Source organism: Opisthocomus hoazin, chromosome 13 (genome assembly GCF_030867145.1).
Source record: "Opisthocomus hoazin isolate bOpiHoa1 chromosome 13, bOpiHoa1.hap1, whole genome shotgun sequence".
Classification (NCBI taxonomy): domain Eukaryota; kingdom Metazoa; phylum Chordata; class Aves; order Opisthocomiformes; family Opisthocomidae; genus Opisthocomus; species Opisthocomus hoazin.
Window position 1 is genome coordinate 14,688,790 of NC_134426.1, and position 19,283 is coordinate 14,708,072.

General features: G+C 39.0%; 1 protein-coding gene across 1 annotated transcript; it reads right to left on the reverse strand.

Annotated features, from left to right (window-relative positions):
* Positions 1-1,348: 1,348 nt before the first annotated feature.
* UPB1 (beta-ureidopropionase 1) lies at positions 1,349-18,607 on the reverse strand. Its single transcript, XM_075434684.1, has 10 exons — positions 18,423-18,607; positions 17,517-17,688; positions 15,882-15,969; positions 15,577-15,671; positions 14,480-14,641; positions 10,079-10,248; positions 6,587-6,668; positions 5,705-5,747; positions 4,401-4,555; positions 1,349-1,604 (listed from the first exon to the last, which is right to left on the reverse strand). Exons 1-10 carry the CDS (start codon positions 18,521-18,523, stop codon positions 1,521-1,523), a joined length of 1,152 nt encoding a protein of 383 aa, XP_075290799.1. The 5' UTR covers positions 18,524-18,607; the 3' UTR covers positions 1,349-1,520.
* Between the last annotated feature and the right edge of the window lie 676 nt (positions 18,608-19,283).

The window sequence follows — 19,283 nt, forward strand, 5'->3', positions numbered from 1 at the left end:
AAGGGTTTAAATACTTCAACAAAACTGAAAGAGACAAAGCTGTTCAAGCTAACAGAGACAAAAGGAGAGCTCCACCATTGCAGCAGGATCTCTTTTAGCTGCCAAATGGAAGATAGTGACGAGATGAAAACACAAGGAAGAAGCACAAGCTGAGTGAAAAGACCCGAGTATTTATGTAACACAAATTCAGATTAAAAAGCAGGTCACTGCACAAGCATTCAGAACACCTGCATTTTCTGAAACTTCATCTCCCATTACAAGATTATCTTATCAAAATACTCATTCTGAACATGTTTTGTCACTTTGTTTCCTTCATTATGTCAATAGCAAAGGAAGGAGTATTTTACATGCAGGGATTTTATACATAAATATATTTTTATTTGTAATTAAGCCATTCTCAATAAAGGTTTAAAGTCACAGATAACCCTGTAACATATTGTAGCAAGTGCATTTATTAACTAGCTTATGAAAAATGTTGGAAAAATCTTTAGAGGCTGTGTTACACACTTAACTGGAAATGGCACAGCTGAAATTGTAATTTGGAAAAAAATGAAGAGTTCAAATATTTATTTCAGCTAAAAATTCCTACATGCTAGGCTGTAAATTGTACTCATTTTGCACCTCCTGAACACCTGCTGCATCACCTGAATCATACAAAACAAAATTTCAATATATGCTAGTAGATGAGAATAGCAAATGTATTGTTATTATCTACATTCAATAGCTGTTTTGTGTACTCCACAACCACCGAGTATCCTACTGGAGCACAGCTCCAGGGAAGTAGTTTTCATTACCCATCCTGATCCCTAATAGCATCTCCGTGGCTTTCTGTTCGCAATGAAAAGTATGCAACTGCACCAGCCTTGCCTGTGCTTTAGCTAGTGTTTCTATTTTTGCCTCACAACGCAGCACTGAGCTTCCAAAGATACTAAAAGCATCTGTCTGCAGCACTACTTTTGCATCTTGAAGGAGCCCATCAAAGGTATTAGTCCGGCTGTGGTTGTAATACAGAGTGTAAAGGGAAACAGAAAGAACCAGAGCGGTCTTACTTTACAGTACTCACAGATCTTCAAACAACTAGGACATGTCTGGGACATCACTTAGCTCTTAACAAAGCTGAATCAAATTATGCGTAATTTAAAAAAAAACACAGATGAAAACAATGTATGCCTCCTTTCTCCCCAAATTATGCATTTGGGTAAAAACTGAAAAGCAGAAGTAAACAGGACACAATGCAAAGCTTATGCTTCATCATCAACTTGTTCCTATTGGATACATTTCCAGTAAGGAACAAAAGTTTGGACTCGTTACTGTAAATGACACAAAAAACCCCACCAAACCCAAGAAGCCATTTGTCAATTATTTTACTTAACACAGTTTTGAATCCTATTATTTAAAAGTTGGTTACAGGAAATTAAAATGACAACATTAATAACAACTTGTGATCCACAGTAAAGCTATCACCCAACAGTACCTTTTAATTTCTTATGTAACATTTGATTGTAATTAGATGCTCTCTCTTACTCTTTGATTATATTGGGTATAAAATAAGGCTGGACTGCTTCAGTGAGCTTGTCTGCATACATTTCATATCTACCAGTCATCTGGAAAAGAAAAATCAAAGCTTCAGTTCTTTTAGTGAGCTATGAAAGTACTTCAGCAGAAAATATTTATATCCACCATTTTTTTTATGATGACATTTTAATTTCCCCAAACAGTAAAATTATAATTAAGTCAAATGCAAGAGCTCCAGCGCCTTAGCACAAAATAATATACTTTTATAAAGCACCCGCATTGTTTTGCCTAAAACTATACTTCTACACAAAAAAGAGTGGAAGTGCATTTCCATTCTAAAAAGTAAAATTTTAAAATTAACACCTTCCTGCTTTGCAGCTCTCCTTCACTGACAGTCATGTCTGCTGACTAATTATTTAATGCTATTTTGATTATCTTGGACACCTGACAGTTGAATATGAAAGGTGGACTTACTTTCCTATGTATCAACAATATTCTCTTTTTAAGTTATGTCAATGAAGGCAAAGGAGTGTATATGTAATTATGTCTTTATGTTATGACCTCGACAACTGATCAACCCTGCTGCCAGCAATAAGTCTGTGTACGTGCCACTGACGATATTTGGGTTGCTCTTACTTTTTCATTAATAATACAAAATATTATCATTGCTTTGAGTGTTACAGTAAGCTAGGAGGCTGAAATAAGAGTACTTTACGTCGTGCCATCCTCTTCTGAAGTGCACAGTCTACAACAGTGGCTCTGAGAGGGGCAAACTACTTCCTTCTTGCCAGGGTGTAATGAGGACAATTTGTTTAACTACTTTGCTGCTGTCATTTTAGCAAAGACATTCTACTTAACATCCCTTTCAGCCATCACTGAATGCAAACTGCAGACACCAGAGCAGGTTAAATAGGGTTCCTACTTGGTATCAAGGAGTTTTGCGGCAGATAAACGATGACTTCGTAATTCCTCATTCCCCTCATATCAAGAACTACCTCTGTCTTGGCCACAGATGAGGGGCAAAGGAAACATATCCCCTGTCATATAAACAAAAGCCACAGCTATGCCTTATGCGCCAAAAGACCAACAATAACAATGCACACCATGAACATAAAACTTAGGTGCCAAAAGCACAAGACTTGAAGACAACAAAAAAAAAGCAATTCTATACAAAACAGCTAAAGTCAGTTTTGCTTTTACTATTTGTTTTTCCTAATCAATACAATTGCTTTTCCTCAGCTACCCCTACTAAGCTGTTATAAGCAATGCTCCGTGTGATTCCTGACACACTAAATCTCTACTCTGCAATGGGTTTCAGTGGCAAAGCAAAACTAAATGCCTGACTGACTCAAAAAAACTGGGAATCTCTCAGCATAACGTAATTCCACAATGTCAACAACCATATACCTACCACACATCTCTGGAAAATACCAAATGCAATTCTGTCCAGAAGACAACCTGAAATTACTTTTTGTCCTTAGTCCCTATATATGGATTGGCAGCATTACCAAAGAAATTAAGCTCTAGCTAAGAAATTACTATGTTTTAATTAAAACATTTATTCAGCATTTCAAATCCATAAAAATTTTGTATTTTTACATCAAATTCAAATCAAACCACATTATATATTGCACTATATTGTAATGCTCAAGGTAGTTCCAAATATACCGGCTCTATAAAATAAATGTCTGCTTGCAGGAACATTATATGCAAAAATCAACATTCCGTGCAAATGATTACTTATTTTAAATACTGCATTATCACTGAAGAACCTACATATATTGTGATGGTTGCTAGCCAGGAGTTCTGGTCTACTTTGTTAGGATTCAAATGATGCTGATCTTAAGAGTGGAGATTAAAAAAACCTCTAGTCTCTACCAGAGAAGTACTGAGGACTAGAATGAAAGACCTATCTCCACAGAAGCAAGCAAGATGTTTTCTTCATCAGCAAAGCCTATTTATTTTATTCCAACAGAATATTTGTGGGGCCTGCCATAAACTTGATCAGATTAAAAGAAGATACTAGGGTGTGATTTAAAAAAAAAAAAAATCTGGTCACTTCACAAAAATGGTGTATGATATAGCAGACCACACAGCCTGTACTGGCACAATGGAACAGTTAGCAAACTGCAGTGCTGAGGTGGCAATCTCCTAAGCCAGCACTGCTGCTGGACAAATTAAATCAAATTACACCCTCAGGACAGATGATCCAAATAAGCTTTATCTCAAAATGTGAAAAAATAATAATAAATAAGTTTGCTAAAGCCACGTGAAGAGGGCTGCAGTTGTCTTAATCTCATTTAGATTAATCCAAAAGTGTCTTAGGATGTTTCAGAGATGAATGTACACAGTTCTTTCTCTGTGGCTTCAACACATCCACAAATTCAGGGAGTTAACACTGCAAGAATTTTGCACACAGGAAGTTCCCTGAAGCTTAAAGATTATTGTGGTTTTGGGTTTTCACTAAACTTCACCGAAACTGACAAGTAAGGCCTATAAAAATATAAAGAACTACCATATCATGTCACATGAAAGGCCCATCTCAGCTCAGTGGCAAATGCCTACGTAACCTGCACAAAGAAACCACACACACTTCCCTTCGTGGTCCTCGGAGCTCTGGGCAATCCACACTTAAGGACCAAAGATTTTTCATTTAAAAGCTATTGGCCTAGTTTCCCTGAATTTGGCAATTCCTTTTCTGAATCCATTTATACCTTTGGCCTCCAGAACACCATGTTAAATTAGTGCAACAATTTAAGCTTTGGACTGTTAAAAAAAAAAGGCTGCCTTTTAAGTACTGGAAGATTATATGATCATTATGAAAGCTTGTTTGTTCTAATATTGTATGCAAGTTTGTATGCAAGTTTGTTTACAAGCAGGCTTACCTTAAAATTCCATTTGTCACTGACTTGCCTGCAAAGATTCAGATCCATCTCCACCACCAGAAGTCCATCCTGAGTGCGAGAGAGTCCTGGGGTCCTACTGCCATCTGGTGCAGCTACGTAACTTGAGCCGTAAAAATGGCCCAAATCATGGTGTGCTTAAAGAAATTTTTAAAAAGCATGTAACACCATCTGCAAATAAGTATACAAATTCGTATGCAGTGTCCCATGAAACCTGGCTTAATTTCTTGTGGTTGCTCACTCACTGTGCTTTAAGCAAGATATCATCCTGAAGAATCACAGCACAATCCTTAGGTAACTGCAGTTTCAACCAGTACTTACTTCTCATGCACGGTACAGCTTTCACATACACTGAATTAACAGGAAAAAACTCACCGCATTGCCTTTTAAATAATGCATTATTATGCCTTCCCATTATCAAGTCCCTGAACTAAAGGCTTTGCTTTTGTTTTTTAATTTAGAATTTAAATGAATTCTAATTGTCAAATCATAAATTTCCAAAACAGCTAACAAAGATGCGCCCATTCAAATTTCAATACAAGGTCAGAGATGAAAACACTGGGATCTGAGGCATGGGGGTGGGGGGGGGAAAATCACCTTACTTCATATTACATAGCTCTGAGTTGTGCCAAAAATCAGCCGCATCTGTTGTACTGCTAAGCAATGGATACCACTGACCTTTTTGATGCAGCTGCTACAAACACTTAGCTCCAAAACTAGCCACAAGAAAAGGCTCAGGCCCACTCCAGATGAAGCCAGGTGTCCTGGTTGCCACAGGACAAATTACAGTGTTTCAACATACAAGTGAAGTACATACAAGCAAATCTCATGCTCTTCTTTGAGAATGCTCTTCTTTGAGCGTTCTCTTTTTTAACTTCCAGCAAATCTGTGAGTCAGGACAAAATGGCTTGGCCGGGGATTCAGGACTACAGAATTACTATTGTTAATAATCTCAACAAATAAAATGTCAGCCACGCACTGACAACACGTGCTAATCTGTGGGATTTCTGTCTTCCAGTCCTACAATACTGCATTGACTCCAAAACTCTTCATCCTCTGAAAACCCATAGAAACCTTAGGTATGAACTTCTGGTGACCACACACCATGGCACTACTGCCTTCAATAGGAAGTGCTGCTTCTCTCCAGCCTACAAAACAGCAGTCTTAAAGGCAGTCACTAGCTACCATAGCTGTTATGGGATAGACACTTGCAGGAGAGCTATCGTTTCTTCAGACTTTCTAATTAACAATTATTAGCAACCACTGAATGTGATTTCTGAACATACCTTTTCCACCATCTCCAGAAGTAAAAGCATTTTTGTAGTATTCCTGTGAAATAAGAAGAATCCATAGGTGGCAGTATAATTCCAGTTCATTCAAGAAATCCTTGCTAGTCTACCATATTTAGCATGGAAGTTTATACAAATTTATTAACATTTTTTCTGGCATACTATCAGCACTATCTAAAGGGAGTCATCAGAGGGGCCTAGTTTCTACGGTGGATAGGCTAGAAAACAAGGTCTTTTTCTATCACTGCCTGTTGCTCCTACACTTCGGGGAACATGTCTCGTATGAGTTTCACGAGTCTAAAGAAGAGGCAAAAAAAAGGACACATTTAACCAAACACTTCTTGGTGGATCACAAAGAAGGCAACTGTATTCACATAGTGGCAAGAACAAGTCTAGATTTTTGCAGGGAACCTTGTAAGAGAACATCCATGTAGGGTATTTGGACTAATCTGAAAGCAAGAATAACCTATTGCGTACAATATTGATTTTCGTTATAGAATTTCAGGGTCCAGAAAGAGGTAGTATCTGTACAACAGCAACTAGTTGTGTACCACTGATTTGAGGATGTATTTCATTTTCAGTCATTTTGGCTAAAAGAATACTGATTTCACCATCGAAACTAGGAGAATTACGACAAGGGTGGGCACCTATGACAAAGAGAGCAATTCAAGAACAGGAAGCAGCTGCGACCAAAAAGCAGGCCGCCAGCAACAAGGCAGCTCTCAATCTCTTTAGCACTGTCCATCTTCATATCATAAACACCAACACAGCAGCTATACAGTAGAGGAATCCATGCATTCAAGTGCTGTTCAGTTCATTACCTTGAATTAACTCATGCTACAATACCTAAATTATGAAACGAATTTGCAAAGTACATACCGTTCCTACTCTGTTGATAGGACATGTAAAGCAGTGATTAGCTATGGCAGCATTTCTTGCTTCAATTGGCCACAGTGACTCGCTGCAACACACAAAAGGGGAGGCAGGTATTCACTACTTGCCTACTTCAGAGCTAAATTTAGATGATAACTGTCTTGCACTGCACATTTTCTATCACAGAAGCCAGAGTTCGCTGCTAAGACTGATCTTGCCCTTACAATCAAAATCTCCTCACAGATACAGTCAAGCACTATAATAATTTTCTGCTCAAATATAAGTATAAACAATTTTATCTGATAACCTGGTAAACAAGTCTTTGTCATGGAAAAAAATAAAGAAAAAATTTAATACATTTTCAAAGCAATTAAAGTGTAAAATGTTTACTCTCCAAATTACACAAAGGAATTTACACACCTGCTTTCACATTCCACTAACTTTCAATATATCAAACATCAATCTGCAGCAAAGCTGTAAGAGATTCATACAAATTGCCTCCTTTTTTCCCTCAAATGGTCCAGGAGAGGCTTTTGCAGCAATGAATGAAAAAAATTAATTATGGGAATAATAAAAAAAATGAAAAGAAAAATCCACTTCCACCAAAATTTCCTACTTCTATTATTTCAACCAGTTTTCATAGCACTTACCAGTAAGTCATTTCTTATGCTGGGTTGATGAAAAAGAAAGCATGTTTAACAAAAGCACCTCAATAACTTCTCAGTAATCATCTATCAAACCAGTCACTAAATTTAGATAAAACCAAGAACCGAGAAATGAGGACTAAGAAAATTCCTTCTCTTTTACAAGCCTCTATCTTCTTCCAAATGAGACTTCAATTCAGACTGGTATTTAAAACTGAAACAGTCTTTATTAAATATTTTGATACACAGGGATCAGACCAGTTAATAGGTCTGCAAGTACTCAGAGCTCCAAAACAAAGGTGATACAATTTGTAGGCTCCTGTGATAGTGTGTACCTGCCAGATTCTGAGTACCAAGACAAGGTTGCAAGCATCTGACTCGTTAGTCTCCCAGTCAGCCTCAAGAAACTTAAGAGATGGTCACTGGACTGACTGAAACCACTTGGTTTACTGCCTCTTTTCTCAATTGCTTTGAGTATGGCAGCCAGATCTTCTAAGAAAAACAGATTTTATTGAAAAGCTCCAGCAAATTGCAGTTTCACAGAAGAAGAGAGACAAGAAAAAAAGGCTATAGCCAAGAAGCTACCCCAGAGACAGTTTTTACATGGGCCTCAAGAGCCCTCTTCCTGCAATAAAAATTATATGCTTAAAAACAATCAACTGAAAGTCAGTAATTAGAAGAGCCTGAAGCACCCAAAGTACCAATGAAGTGCTGTATGACAACAGGGTAATTTCTGTTTGCTCCCCTGTTAATGGGCTGTAAGCGGACAAATATCACAAATATTATTCCAATAGCAACATAAATGCCCCCAAAGCATTGTGTATTCATTCAGCTTTTTTCAAAGCACATTTTTCAACATTACTCAACCTAAATTATCTTTGATACCAAAAACTATTAAAGGCAGTTTAATGATAGAATACTGCATATAACCTACAGTTCTACTTTCCAGGTTCATAAATACATGGTTCTCTGCATCTGAACTGGCTGTGGGTATGAAAACTTTATGCCTCTGATCTCATTTTCACCACTTCTGCTCTATTGTGAATGCTCAGTGTCCTCAGAATTTTCTAGCTGGTCAGCAATAAAAATTGGATTAATATTCTTGGACCTTCTTAGAGAGACAGAACTCCTCAAAATTTACATTAAACAGGGAAAAGTGAGGGGCTTGGGTGAATCCTCAAGAAATGGAAAATGCTAAAAAATATATTCCTCTTACATTTCTAACTCTTCTGTTGTCTTGTACACCCAGCTTAATATTAAGTCTATACGGCCTGAACATTTCATACATTACAGTTTACAAAACTGACACCGGAAATATCTCTTCCTCCAGGGCTAAAGAAATAAAAACAAAAGTATTCTACAATCAGTCCACTCACACAAGCCCCACTAAAGGGAGAGAGAAGAGAAACGAGAACAAATTTTTAGTATTATAAGAGATCAGTATGTCTTCTTTTTTTGATGGCTACTGGATATTATACTTGTATTACAATTTCATCAGTAACAACCAAATATGCTCCTGTTAGCTTCATAAAACTTAGCTTTGGAGCTGGAAACTCAAAAAAGACAGTTCAGCTAGCCCAAAATGTGTTTTTTTTTTTAAATCACAAAGGAAATTTATTTGTCCAAAGAAGACTGCAAATCCAGACTTGCCCCCCATACAAAGTTTACCACTTATTTTGAAAAGGGTTAAAAATATTAATGCTTATAATTAAGCATAAACTACCATCACATCTTCAGTCATATGTATGTAAACATTATATAATACTAAATTGCTTTTCAGAGCCTGTTATGGGGGGGGGGGGGGGGGGGGGGAAGCACAGTTGTTCTATCATGTGTTCATCTGATGTGTGGACACGCTCTGGAATCCCACACCTCAATTCACAAATAGTCTAATTTGGAATTTGAAAGTATTGAGTAGTATGGCAAACAACAGAATAGAACAAGAATGAAAGGAAGGCATGGTGACTTTGTCAAGAAGAGTGGTATAAAGAACCACTGAAACCATTTATACAAGGTTTCTACCTAAAGAAAGCACCCCTGCCAGTCCTGAAGAAATGCAGTTATTTTGCATCACATCATAGTATCCCAAGCAATAAACAGCCTGTGTCAGACAATGCTTTGGAAGCATGGCGCATTCAAAGGTTATTATACTGAAATGTGACCGATGCTGATAATGCAGAGGCAAAGAATATTCAAGATCTAATCCACAAATTAATCATTACGGGCTAGCTAAGAAGTGTATTTTCTTAGCTCACTGAGCTGGCTTTTTTTCTTTTAGGAAATCAAGTTAGTAGGGTGCAATTAATGTCAATCTGCAGAAGATTAATCTCAAGGGAAACAGTTTACACTGGTTCAGTCTGGTTCAAGAGGCCTGATAATCATAAAATTGCCAACAGTTAAAAAGTTTCTGAGAAAAGGGTTTCTCAGTTTGGCTCTGAAAACTGCCATCTGATACTATACTTACTGGCTCCTACGTGGACAATGCAAGCTGGCAAGCTAAGCCTGAATGTAAATTACTACTGCCTATCATAAAGCAAAAATATTACACAGATAATCTAAATAAATTCTCATTAGTTTTCAGAACACCAGCTGGATGGTGGTTAACACTGTCTCAGAGACAAAAGACCTGCAGATGTACAACTAAAGTTCAGGAAGAGAATTAGTGACTCCGAGCAGACCGGTAGGCCAAAACTCCAGATGGAGTAAAATGCAGGTTCTTTTGTGAAGGCAAAACAAGGAGCTGATACCTCAGATTCCAAGACTTCAGCAAGGTGCCCCCGAGGCCCCAGCAAGGTACTCAGAGGTTCAGTTAACCCAGAAAGCATGCAATGGCCTAAATCAGTTTGTGTTTTACCTGAGTGTTCCAATAGTGGCTGAAGGGTTAAAGATGATCTCTGCTCCACTCATACTATACATGAGCCAGTTCAGAGGGTGATGGCGCCCATAGCAGATATTCACAGCAATTGTTCCAAACTGTGTCTGAAACACTGGGTGTCCTGTATTTCCTTCCATATAGTAAGTCGACTACAAACGAACAAAATAAACAGAAAACTACAAAGGCAGATTTCTTAAAAGAGCAAGAAGAAATACCTCCAACATTGCTTTGACACTTCCCAAGTTCTGATTACCAATTTCATTAGACCAAGAGTGAGGACAACACCTTTCATTTAGTACATAGCTGCACTGCAATGGGTATACAGCAAGAAGTGGCGCACTCAGGCTGCTGAGATCAAATTCAAGCCTCTTTCTGTTTCCCCTCACTCACACTACACCTAAGCACCATCTGACATTGACATAAACACTTCTATTAATGCTAGAAACTTCTACAGAAGCTCAAGAGAGATCTACAAATTGCCAAACTTTAGGCATCTGTCTTAGTACTTTCACCACATAAGTAGATTTTCCTAAATCATCATGATCCTTTGATTCTCATTAAAGAGAGGGATGATGAACACTGTTTAAAGAACATGGAATTCCTTTACATTCACCTATTATGTAATGACATGCAGTAATTTTATGAATGCTATAAGGAAGTATCAGTGTACATCTAAGATTAGTTCCTTAAATTTCCTATGTGCCTACTGCTCTAAACAAACAGAAGGCTTAAAACTACCACCAGGAAAGTCACAGGATAAATCTAGACAACATTCCTTAAGGAAACTGCAGCCAACTGCTGGCTTAGAAGATTCCATTTACCATATGCTGCGAACATTCATCTCCTCCTATCAAACATCTCTACATGGTTAGAAATGCAGTGGTTCCTGTAAAAGGCACTAGTGAAGAGAAAGATAGGATAGCGCATTGTTAACAGCTATCAAGAGAGACAAACGTTCACAGAGATATTCTAAATGAAATATACAGAAACGGTTCTTTCCCAGACACAAGAAAAGGGTATGTGTGGAGTCACTGACAGTTGCCTGCTTATTGGTAGTAAAAAATACAAGAAACTCCGCCATCAACAGGAAAGGTACTGAAACGTGACAGAAAACATCATTTTGCTGGTTTATAAGAATTCTGTGTATCCGTGGCTTCAGTACTCCGGGCAATTCCAGTATCCGCATCTCAATAAGGACATTAGCTAGAGATGGAATAATCAAAGGCAACTGAAACAGTGAAAGGGATGGGGCAGCTCTGTTGTGAGGAGCAACTGAAAAGGCTCTTCAGTCTGCAGTCACGAGGCTGAGGGCGGTATTATGAATGAGTTTTACAAAATCACAAAAGCATTGGATAAGATGAATACAGAAATCCCAAACCAACAGCAGTAGTGGGTATTGACTGAAATTACACTCTTGTACCTGTTTTCAACCAAAGTCATTTTTCTCATTCAGGCAGTGTGCTTCTGAAATTTGTTTCTTTGTGAAAGCAAGTATTATCACCAGGTTCAGAAGGGATTAGACAAAGTCATTGATAAGAGAACCACAGATTAAAAAATGCAGTAGACAGGAATATGCCTCCCAACATCCCTATAGAATCCCTTTCTGTGATCATCTCAGAGACAGAAAAGCAAGGTACGTAATCCACCAGCCTAACCCAATGGGACATGCCTCTTATCATATAAGAAAGGTGTATTGTAAAACAACTCCCTTTTTACTGAACCTATCTGTCCACTCTAACAACCACTGGCGTGGGTCTTGAACGAAGCAGAACCACATCAGGCCTAAAACAAGCACAGCTACAGCTAGGGAACATACTAGGGCCTCATCTAAGTGTAAAATGGCATGATAAGTACAGCGGGATCATCTTCTGAAACCAAGGACTAGCGGTTCAGTAGGCCCAGCAAATGTGACATCTCATGTTTCTTATTTATTACCAGGTCTCATGAATTTGCACAGTCCCTTGGGCACTGATTTTATCTCCTTTCATGTCTGCAGAGAGCACACCACGTAGTGGGCACCTCACACAATCCATTTTCAAAACAATTTCACTGATTCAATATATTTCCCTTTTTTTTTTTCTCTATTCTTAGTTTTCTTTTATTACAATAGAAGAAGAAAAACAAAAATGCTGTTGCTTCAGGGAATTCATCAGTTCTTATTTCTTTATTTCTCACCAGAAGATCACAATCATCTCCACAGCAACAAACTGCGATGCCTCAAGGAGGATTGATTTTTGTTTATTTATATGCCCTCCCACACACAGCTGAATAGGTTACAGACCAACCTCTTTCCCCTTTCCATTTAGTTCTCACTGATTCAAAAAGGTTGATTTTAACAAGGTTCCTTTCCCTATCTGCTCTATAGAGACAATTCACAAAAATAGTTTCAAATTCAACCCTTCCTTGGGGGTTAACTTTGTCAATAAACAAAACATTAAAGTAACAGAGATGAGCACAGTCCTTCCTTGTAGTCTTGGTGGTTTCTGAAGCTCCTCCATCACAATTGCTCAGCTCAGAAGAACGGATTTAATGCTTTGCTAACGAGAGGTAATGGTTTTAAACTAAAACAGGGTAGGTTTAGGCTGGATATAAGGAAGAAATTCTTTACAATGAGGGTGGTGAAACACTGGAATGAGTTGCCCAGAGAGGTAGTGGAGGCCCCATCCCTGGAAACATTCAAGACCAGGTTGGACAGGGCTCTGAGCAACCTGATCTAGTTAGCGGTGTCCCTGCTCGCTGTGGGGGGGTTGGACTAGATGACCTCTAGGGGTCCCTTCCAACCCAAAACTTTCTATGATTCTGTGATTTTAAAACTACCTAAAAAGACAGCGCTGTTTTAGGTAAACACTACCTGCTTCTATAATGAGGTAGATACAACAAGAAATGTCAAATCCTTACAGTATACCTGCAAGATATAAATAGATTGTTTTGTGGTAATTCTGCCATTTATGATTTTAAGAACTAACTCCTTTTAGGAATTATGCAAAACTCTTAATGACACTCTATACTTCATATGGAATAGTAAAAATATTTTCTTTTTGTAAGTGTCTTTCATTACAGTTTCATAGCTGGAAACAAGATGTTTCTCTGAATGTGCTGATGCTCCACAAAACACTGTCTGGAAAACTGAAAAACATCATATTTTAGTACAAGCAACATGAATTTATTTTTTGTTTGATTACACAAGGAACGAATCAAGAATGTGGAAAGTAACCAAAACTCTTTTTTTTTTTTTAGTGCTTGCATTTCATATTGATTTGTTAGCTGCTGTTTTGCAAGCTACAAGATCTGATAAAATAGTATTAAATATAATTGTTAAAGATATAAGTCAACACTGGTGACTGACAGGCCTCTGCCAGAAATCCCATTGTTTAGAAACCTATTAACAGCCTCCTCTGAAGAAACACAAACCAGTCTGATCAGATCTAGGAGCCCAAGTCAAAACTTCAGAGGTCTCTTAAGTTTCAAGACACAAAAGAACATCTAAAATTAATAAAAAAGCAGTTTGGATTCTGAAGCCTCAGTTTAGTGACTGGAGCATTCGGACAAGGAACAAAAGCAACTGCAGGTAGTCGTTTCTCCAGTGCTTAGGAGAAATGCCCCTGTTAATTACTCACTTTAGCTAACAAGCAGACATTTAGTTAGGTAAGATAATGTATTTTTAGACTTTGGTTAATTTTTAATCCTGATCTTTCTGCTTGTGATAATTCTATGGATGGACAAACACATTTCAGATCTACCAGTTTTCTTCTGACACTGCCTTTACTACAAGCTCAGTTTCTGAAGCTGATTCTGGAGGATGGCCCAAAAACTGCTGGGGGCTTCAGCAGAAGTAATGTGATTAGTAAACAGAAGATGCCTTAAACCAACTATTCAGTCAGAAGCGTAATGAATGAAGTGATTCTGCTCAAAGGAACATAAGCAAAAGTACTGTCATTTCCAAGACAACCTCACAGAGAAACAGAGATCAAGACCATCAACAATGCTCACACCTGAACCATGAAACAACTGCCTTGCAAATTAAAGTAAGTTCAATATGCACACACACAAAAACTATGTGAGCCAATCATGCACAACCAACGTAACAAAGCTGTGACTTACAGAATTTTGTTTTAAAGATCCTCAATACTTTTGCAGTTTCCATCGGGCCAAGGAAGAGCACACGACAAAGACTGAATGTTATTTGTCCTTCAAGAGTCATCACACGCTATTCTTGATAAATTAACTTACTATAATTTCACCTGAGAAAAACTGACTTGACATTTAATGAACCGCATTTTCTAGAAATACATTTCCTGCCAACGACTGGTACAACAGGTGCTGACACAAACAAGAGCTGCAAAGTAAGACTAGCTTGATAATCACAGTACTGCATCTTACCTCATTGAAATCTCCAACCCTTGGAATGTGATTTTTCCTACTTTTGCCAAGGACAGCTCCAGAATTAGAAATGACCACTGCAGCATTCCACAAAGTTCTCCCGTGTATTTCATCTCGCTCCAGGATTGGGGATATCACAACCATATTGTATTTCTTTGCAAGCTATACAAATGAACACAATTCTTCTATTATATACAAGCCTGTAGTAATTATTTTCATTTTAACTGTAAATGTTAAATAACATGAGTGGGAAATACAGCAACTCCTGACTGCCAGTTTACTAACATATCGTCTTTTACTTCAAACCACTTCTCCTTCTTTTATTTCTCCAAACTTCCATTGTGTCACTAATTCCATAGTGAGAAGCAACACACATTTGCTCTCCATCAGACTAAAGATACTGTGCTGTCTACAAAAGCTTAGTAGGTCAGTGCCTGGGCAAATCTGGTATCAAAATAATCTTGTTGTTTCAATCACTCGTAAAAGAAAATAACTGAAATTCCTTATTAAAAAGCTGACAGAAAACAAAAATAAAGTCTGCTACTCTTGCAATCAACAGTCTCTGGAAAAATAAGAGCCAGACAATAACAAATCTCCTTGGATTCATAAAAAGCCCCCTACTTTTTTTTTTATTTCACAAGATGCAAAAGATTTGTGTGAAAGCGTTCCCTGTTCAGAAAAGGCTAGCTGTTCTTCTCTTCACACCTTCATACAAACATTATTTAATGCTCAAGTGTTCTAGACAAGAAACACCTTTTAAAAATGGAAGTTAAAAATATTTGCATGAAGAATTGTTCCTCCCTCATAAAATTCAGGAATAGTTAAATGGGCAGTTTCATATGCCTTCCACAGCACAAGGCAGTCTATAAATGCAACATAGTTTTAAAAAGAAATACTGAGCACAGTTGTTGTTGTCCATTTCTACTTTACTCAATATCATAATATTTGTCAAACAAGGTGAAAATTTCATTTTTATTATTTCAGTTTTCTCAGTAGTACAAGACCAGTAAATAAAGAAATCCATGCTAATCAGTGGCAGTTATTGGCTGGGATTGGAGGCTGGATGTGGGGGTTTTTTTGCTTGATTGGTTTTTTACCTCTTGACAGAATTTTGTTGTTGGCCCATCCTCTGCTGACTCAGCAAATTCAGTCCAAGGAAGCTTCTCTCTTGTACAAAAAGCAAAGGGCATGGCTGGAAAACACCAGTGCAAGACAAAATTTACAAGAACATTCACATTACTCAAGAAACACACACTGATACATGAACACAGACAAAAAAATTAAACACTTCAGAATGATTCAACTACCAGCCTTACAAGACATACTTCTACTACAGTATGCTTGTTAAAATGGAAGGAACTCGACTTCTGACAACCTAGCAGGAATCACAGAAAATACTCACTCCAAGCCTCCTGGAAACAAACTATGTTGACCCCACATATTGCAGCTACTTCCACAATCTCCTCAATCCGTCTGTGCAGTGCAGCCACCTGATTGCGAGAAGTGTCACACTATAAAAAAAGCTGTATGTTCTAACTCATTTGCATATTAATAGTCTGGTTTTACAAGCTTTGTTCGCATTAAATTTATTTTGTTCTATACTTAGTCCCACTGCTTTCAGGAGGAATAACTCAAGGAGTTATCATTCCTGAGCACTGATAACAGAAGGAGTTAGATACAGATTTTTAAAAGCATTTAGATGCTGAAAATAGAGAAACCAATCCAATGGAATTCTAATTCCATAGTTACCACACGTAAATATATGCTAACTCATTGCTGACTGACTTGCAAATTGCCAAAACTCTTGAGAGAAACAGCAAAAATTACTAATTTAGCTGCTCATCGTAAACAACTTACAGAACAAGGTTACATAAACATGAATTCAAAGTCAAGTACTCAGAATCTTAAAATACGAGGTAAGGACAGTCCATTCCCTTGGTTATCTGCGAATCCTGCTCACACATGTGGATCTTGGACACTCTCTAAAAGTTATTAACTCCAAACTATTTTCTAAATCCCTCTGTTCAAAGAGCTAAGTAGATTATTACCAAGAAAAAAAATCAAAGCATTTATTAATTAGTAAAAAAACCCACTGTTTCAAAGCAGTTTTTTCTTGAGTACTCTACTTAAAGATAAGAATAGGTGTAGCTCTTTGCATCGATACTTTCAGGTGTTAATTACAAAAAAAAGAGACACAAGACAAGTCAACAGTAACCTATGAAGTCAACAACTGTACACTGATTTACGGAAATAGTTAACTAGTTATTTATAAGGTGAAATCATTAATATAACTGGTAGTCTTTTTAACAGATGCTACAAAGAATCCACAAACTTGATTCATATACTGAATTAATTATTTACATCTGTGACAGGTAACTTTTCCAAAACAAATTACCTCAGAAATGTTCTGTCCCTTCACTGTACAAAACTACTACTTCAAGAGATTTTATAAATGTGGTATTTTCTTTCACTTTTTTTAAAGCTACTTTTAGGAGGCTATTTCTATATATGTCACCCCAGTGCTTTTGTGTCTAAGACGTCAGGAGATGACAGTCACCTTGTAATAAGATCTGGTTTACTGCTGTACAAAGAATAACAAACACAACTTTATTAATCTGCGTTTACTCCAATGGATTTTTCTGTAATGGAACATTTCTCAATTAAAACAAGAACTGCACCTGTGGTTTCCACAGATTGCCATCTTTTTTGATTTTGGGTAAACGATTTTGTTTCATTTTAAAGGTAAAGGATTTTCACTTACAAAATCAGTGACTAAATATTTAGCTTTGGAAAGACTGCAAACAGTTTGGGCAATTCACTAGGTAAACACAACAGGAGATGTTTCTGAAAAACAGTAAAACTGAATGTGGCATTTGAATTTCTTATAGTATGCTGTATTAAGATAGTTATAGGTCCTATATTGCCAGACAATCAACAGACATTTAATGATGGAGTTTCTACCCTCAACAACTGAAGTGTGTTATTTCTCAGTGCAGTAGGAGTTACACACAAATGGCCCGGATCCCAGTTTGTGTACCTGGACTGCCACGGCTGTGTCTGTGGGAAGTGGAATTTTGTTTTGCACCAGTCCTACTCGAACAATACGTGGCCTTCTCAATTGCTCTGGAGCAGCGTCAAATCCATAGCCCTGCAGCTCAAACTCTCTTTCCTGAGCTGCTGATAGAGCAGCAGCTGGCAAATTAAGTTTTCTGGATTGAACAGGAAACAAAGAACTTTCAAGATGAAACGTTCTCCTTTGCTGCTCTGAACACAATGGATCAAAAGGATCACAAATATCGTCTACCCCTGCTAAGACACCCAATCTGCCATGCCCCTACACTCAACTATCAGCCAAGGGAACAGCCAGACAGCAGCCAGGTCACGTGCAAATCTCACTGCTTTCCTCCATGGCAGCCAACTCCCAGTGTCCTCCTCTATAATTGTGATTTCCAGACACTATTACCTTGCTACAGAAATCAAGGAGCACACACGTACAAACTTTCATTTGCCACAAGCAGATTATAAACACTTCTCCCCCCAACGAATTTTTCCTCATGTTAGACCCCCACTTTTCCACCTCCCTCACCCCGAAGCCACGACCTCCCCATCCCCCCCTCAAAACTATCCCTCTCAGGTCCTTCATCCCAGCCAGCCACCTCCTCACCCGTCCTCTCTACCGCCCTGCCTCCCAAACTTGGATTACCTCCAAACTACCCCAGATATCTCACCACAGCCTAACCTCACCGCAGGACCACAAGCGCCACAGGACCTACCCTTCTTCATTCCGCTCAGCCCACCCCTGCGCCCCCGTCCTCAGACTGACTCCTTCCCCCTTACTGCCGGGCTGGGCAGCCCCGCGGAGACAGAGGGGGAGGCTGGAGAGGGGACGGGACGCGACCCCCGCCCGCGGGGAGAGCGAGGCGAGCCCGTCCTGGCAGCGCACCTGGTCTCCCCCCCGTAGAGGATCCGTTTCACCTCGGCCAGGTCCTCGGGCGGGATGTGCTGCTCCAAGCACGACTCCACCGACTCCAGGCCTCCCGCCATGGCGGAGCGGGACAGGCCGAGGCGCGGAGGACGGCCGGGCACGCGCGGACCGCTAGGCACACGCTGACCGTTAGGCACGCGCGCGCCCCCGCGCACTTTGCCGCCGGGCGGCCGCCGCCGGGACACGCCCCTTTCTCTTCAGAGGGGTTTTGGCGGGCGCGGCGGAGCTGCGAAGGGTTCTCTGCCACGGCAGCCGAGACGTGGAGGGGCGCGGGTCGGAGCCCCGGAGGCGCAGGCGGCAGCAGTAGGGCCGGTCCCCTCTGGTTGGCGCGGGGCTGGGTGGGATGTGTGCCCTGTGCGCTGGTGGCGAACCCTGAGGTGCCCCGAAGGGTTAAAGGGGCATGGATGTGGGCATTGCCGGCTACTTGCCAGCTTCAGAAATACCTAATCTAAAAGCCGAACATCTTCAGGAGCTTTTTATAACGATACCATTCAACAAAAAGGCTTAGAAATAGGAAAGAGATCATAAGATAGCGATGTTTTTCACAGATAAATGCAGGTCCATTTTAGTTGCAGTAAGACTCTATAAACAGGAGTAATAATAATCCCAGTAATAAGAAATAATTTTGTCTTTAACATGGATTTGAGGCCCAATATAATTGGAAATTCATCCCAAAACCAAAGTTCATGTCAGAAAAAGGATCAAACAAACTAAGGCTTTGATCTGGGACAAAAAAAAAGTGCATCTGCAGAAAGGATATTTCTTCTGCAGGTATGAAATGGACACCCTATTTAAATCAGTTATTCCCACTGAACTATT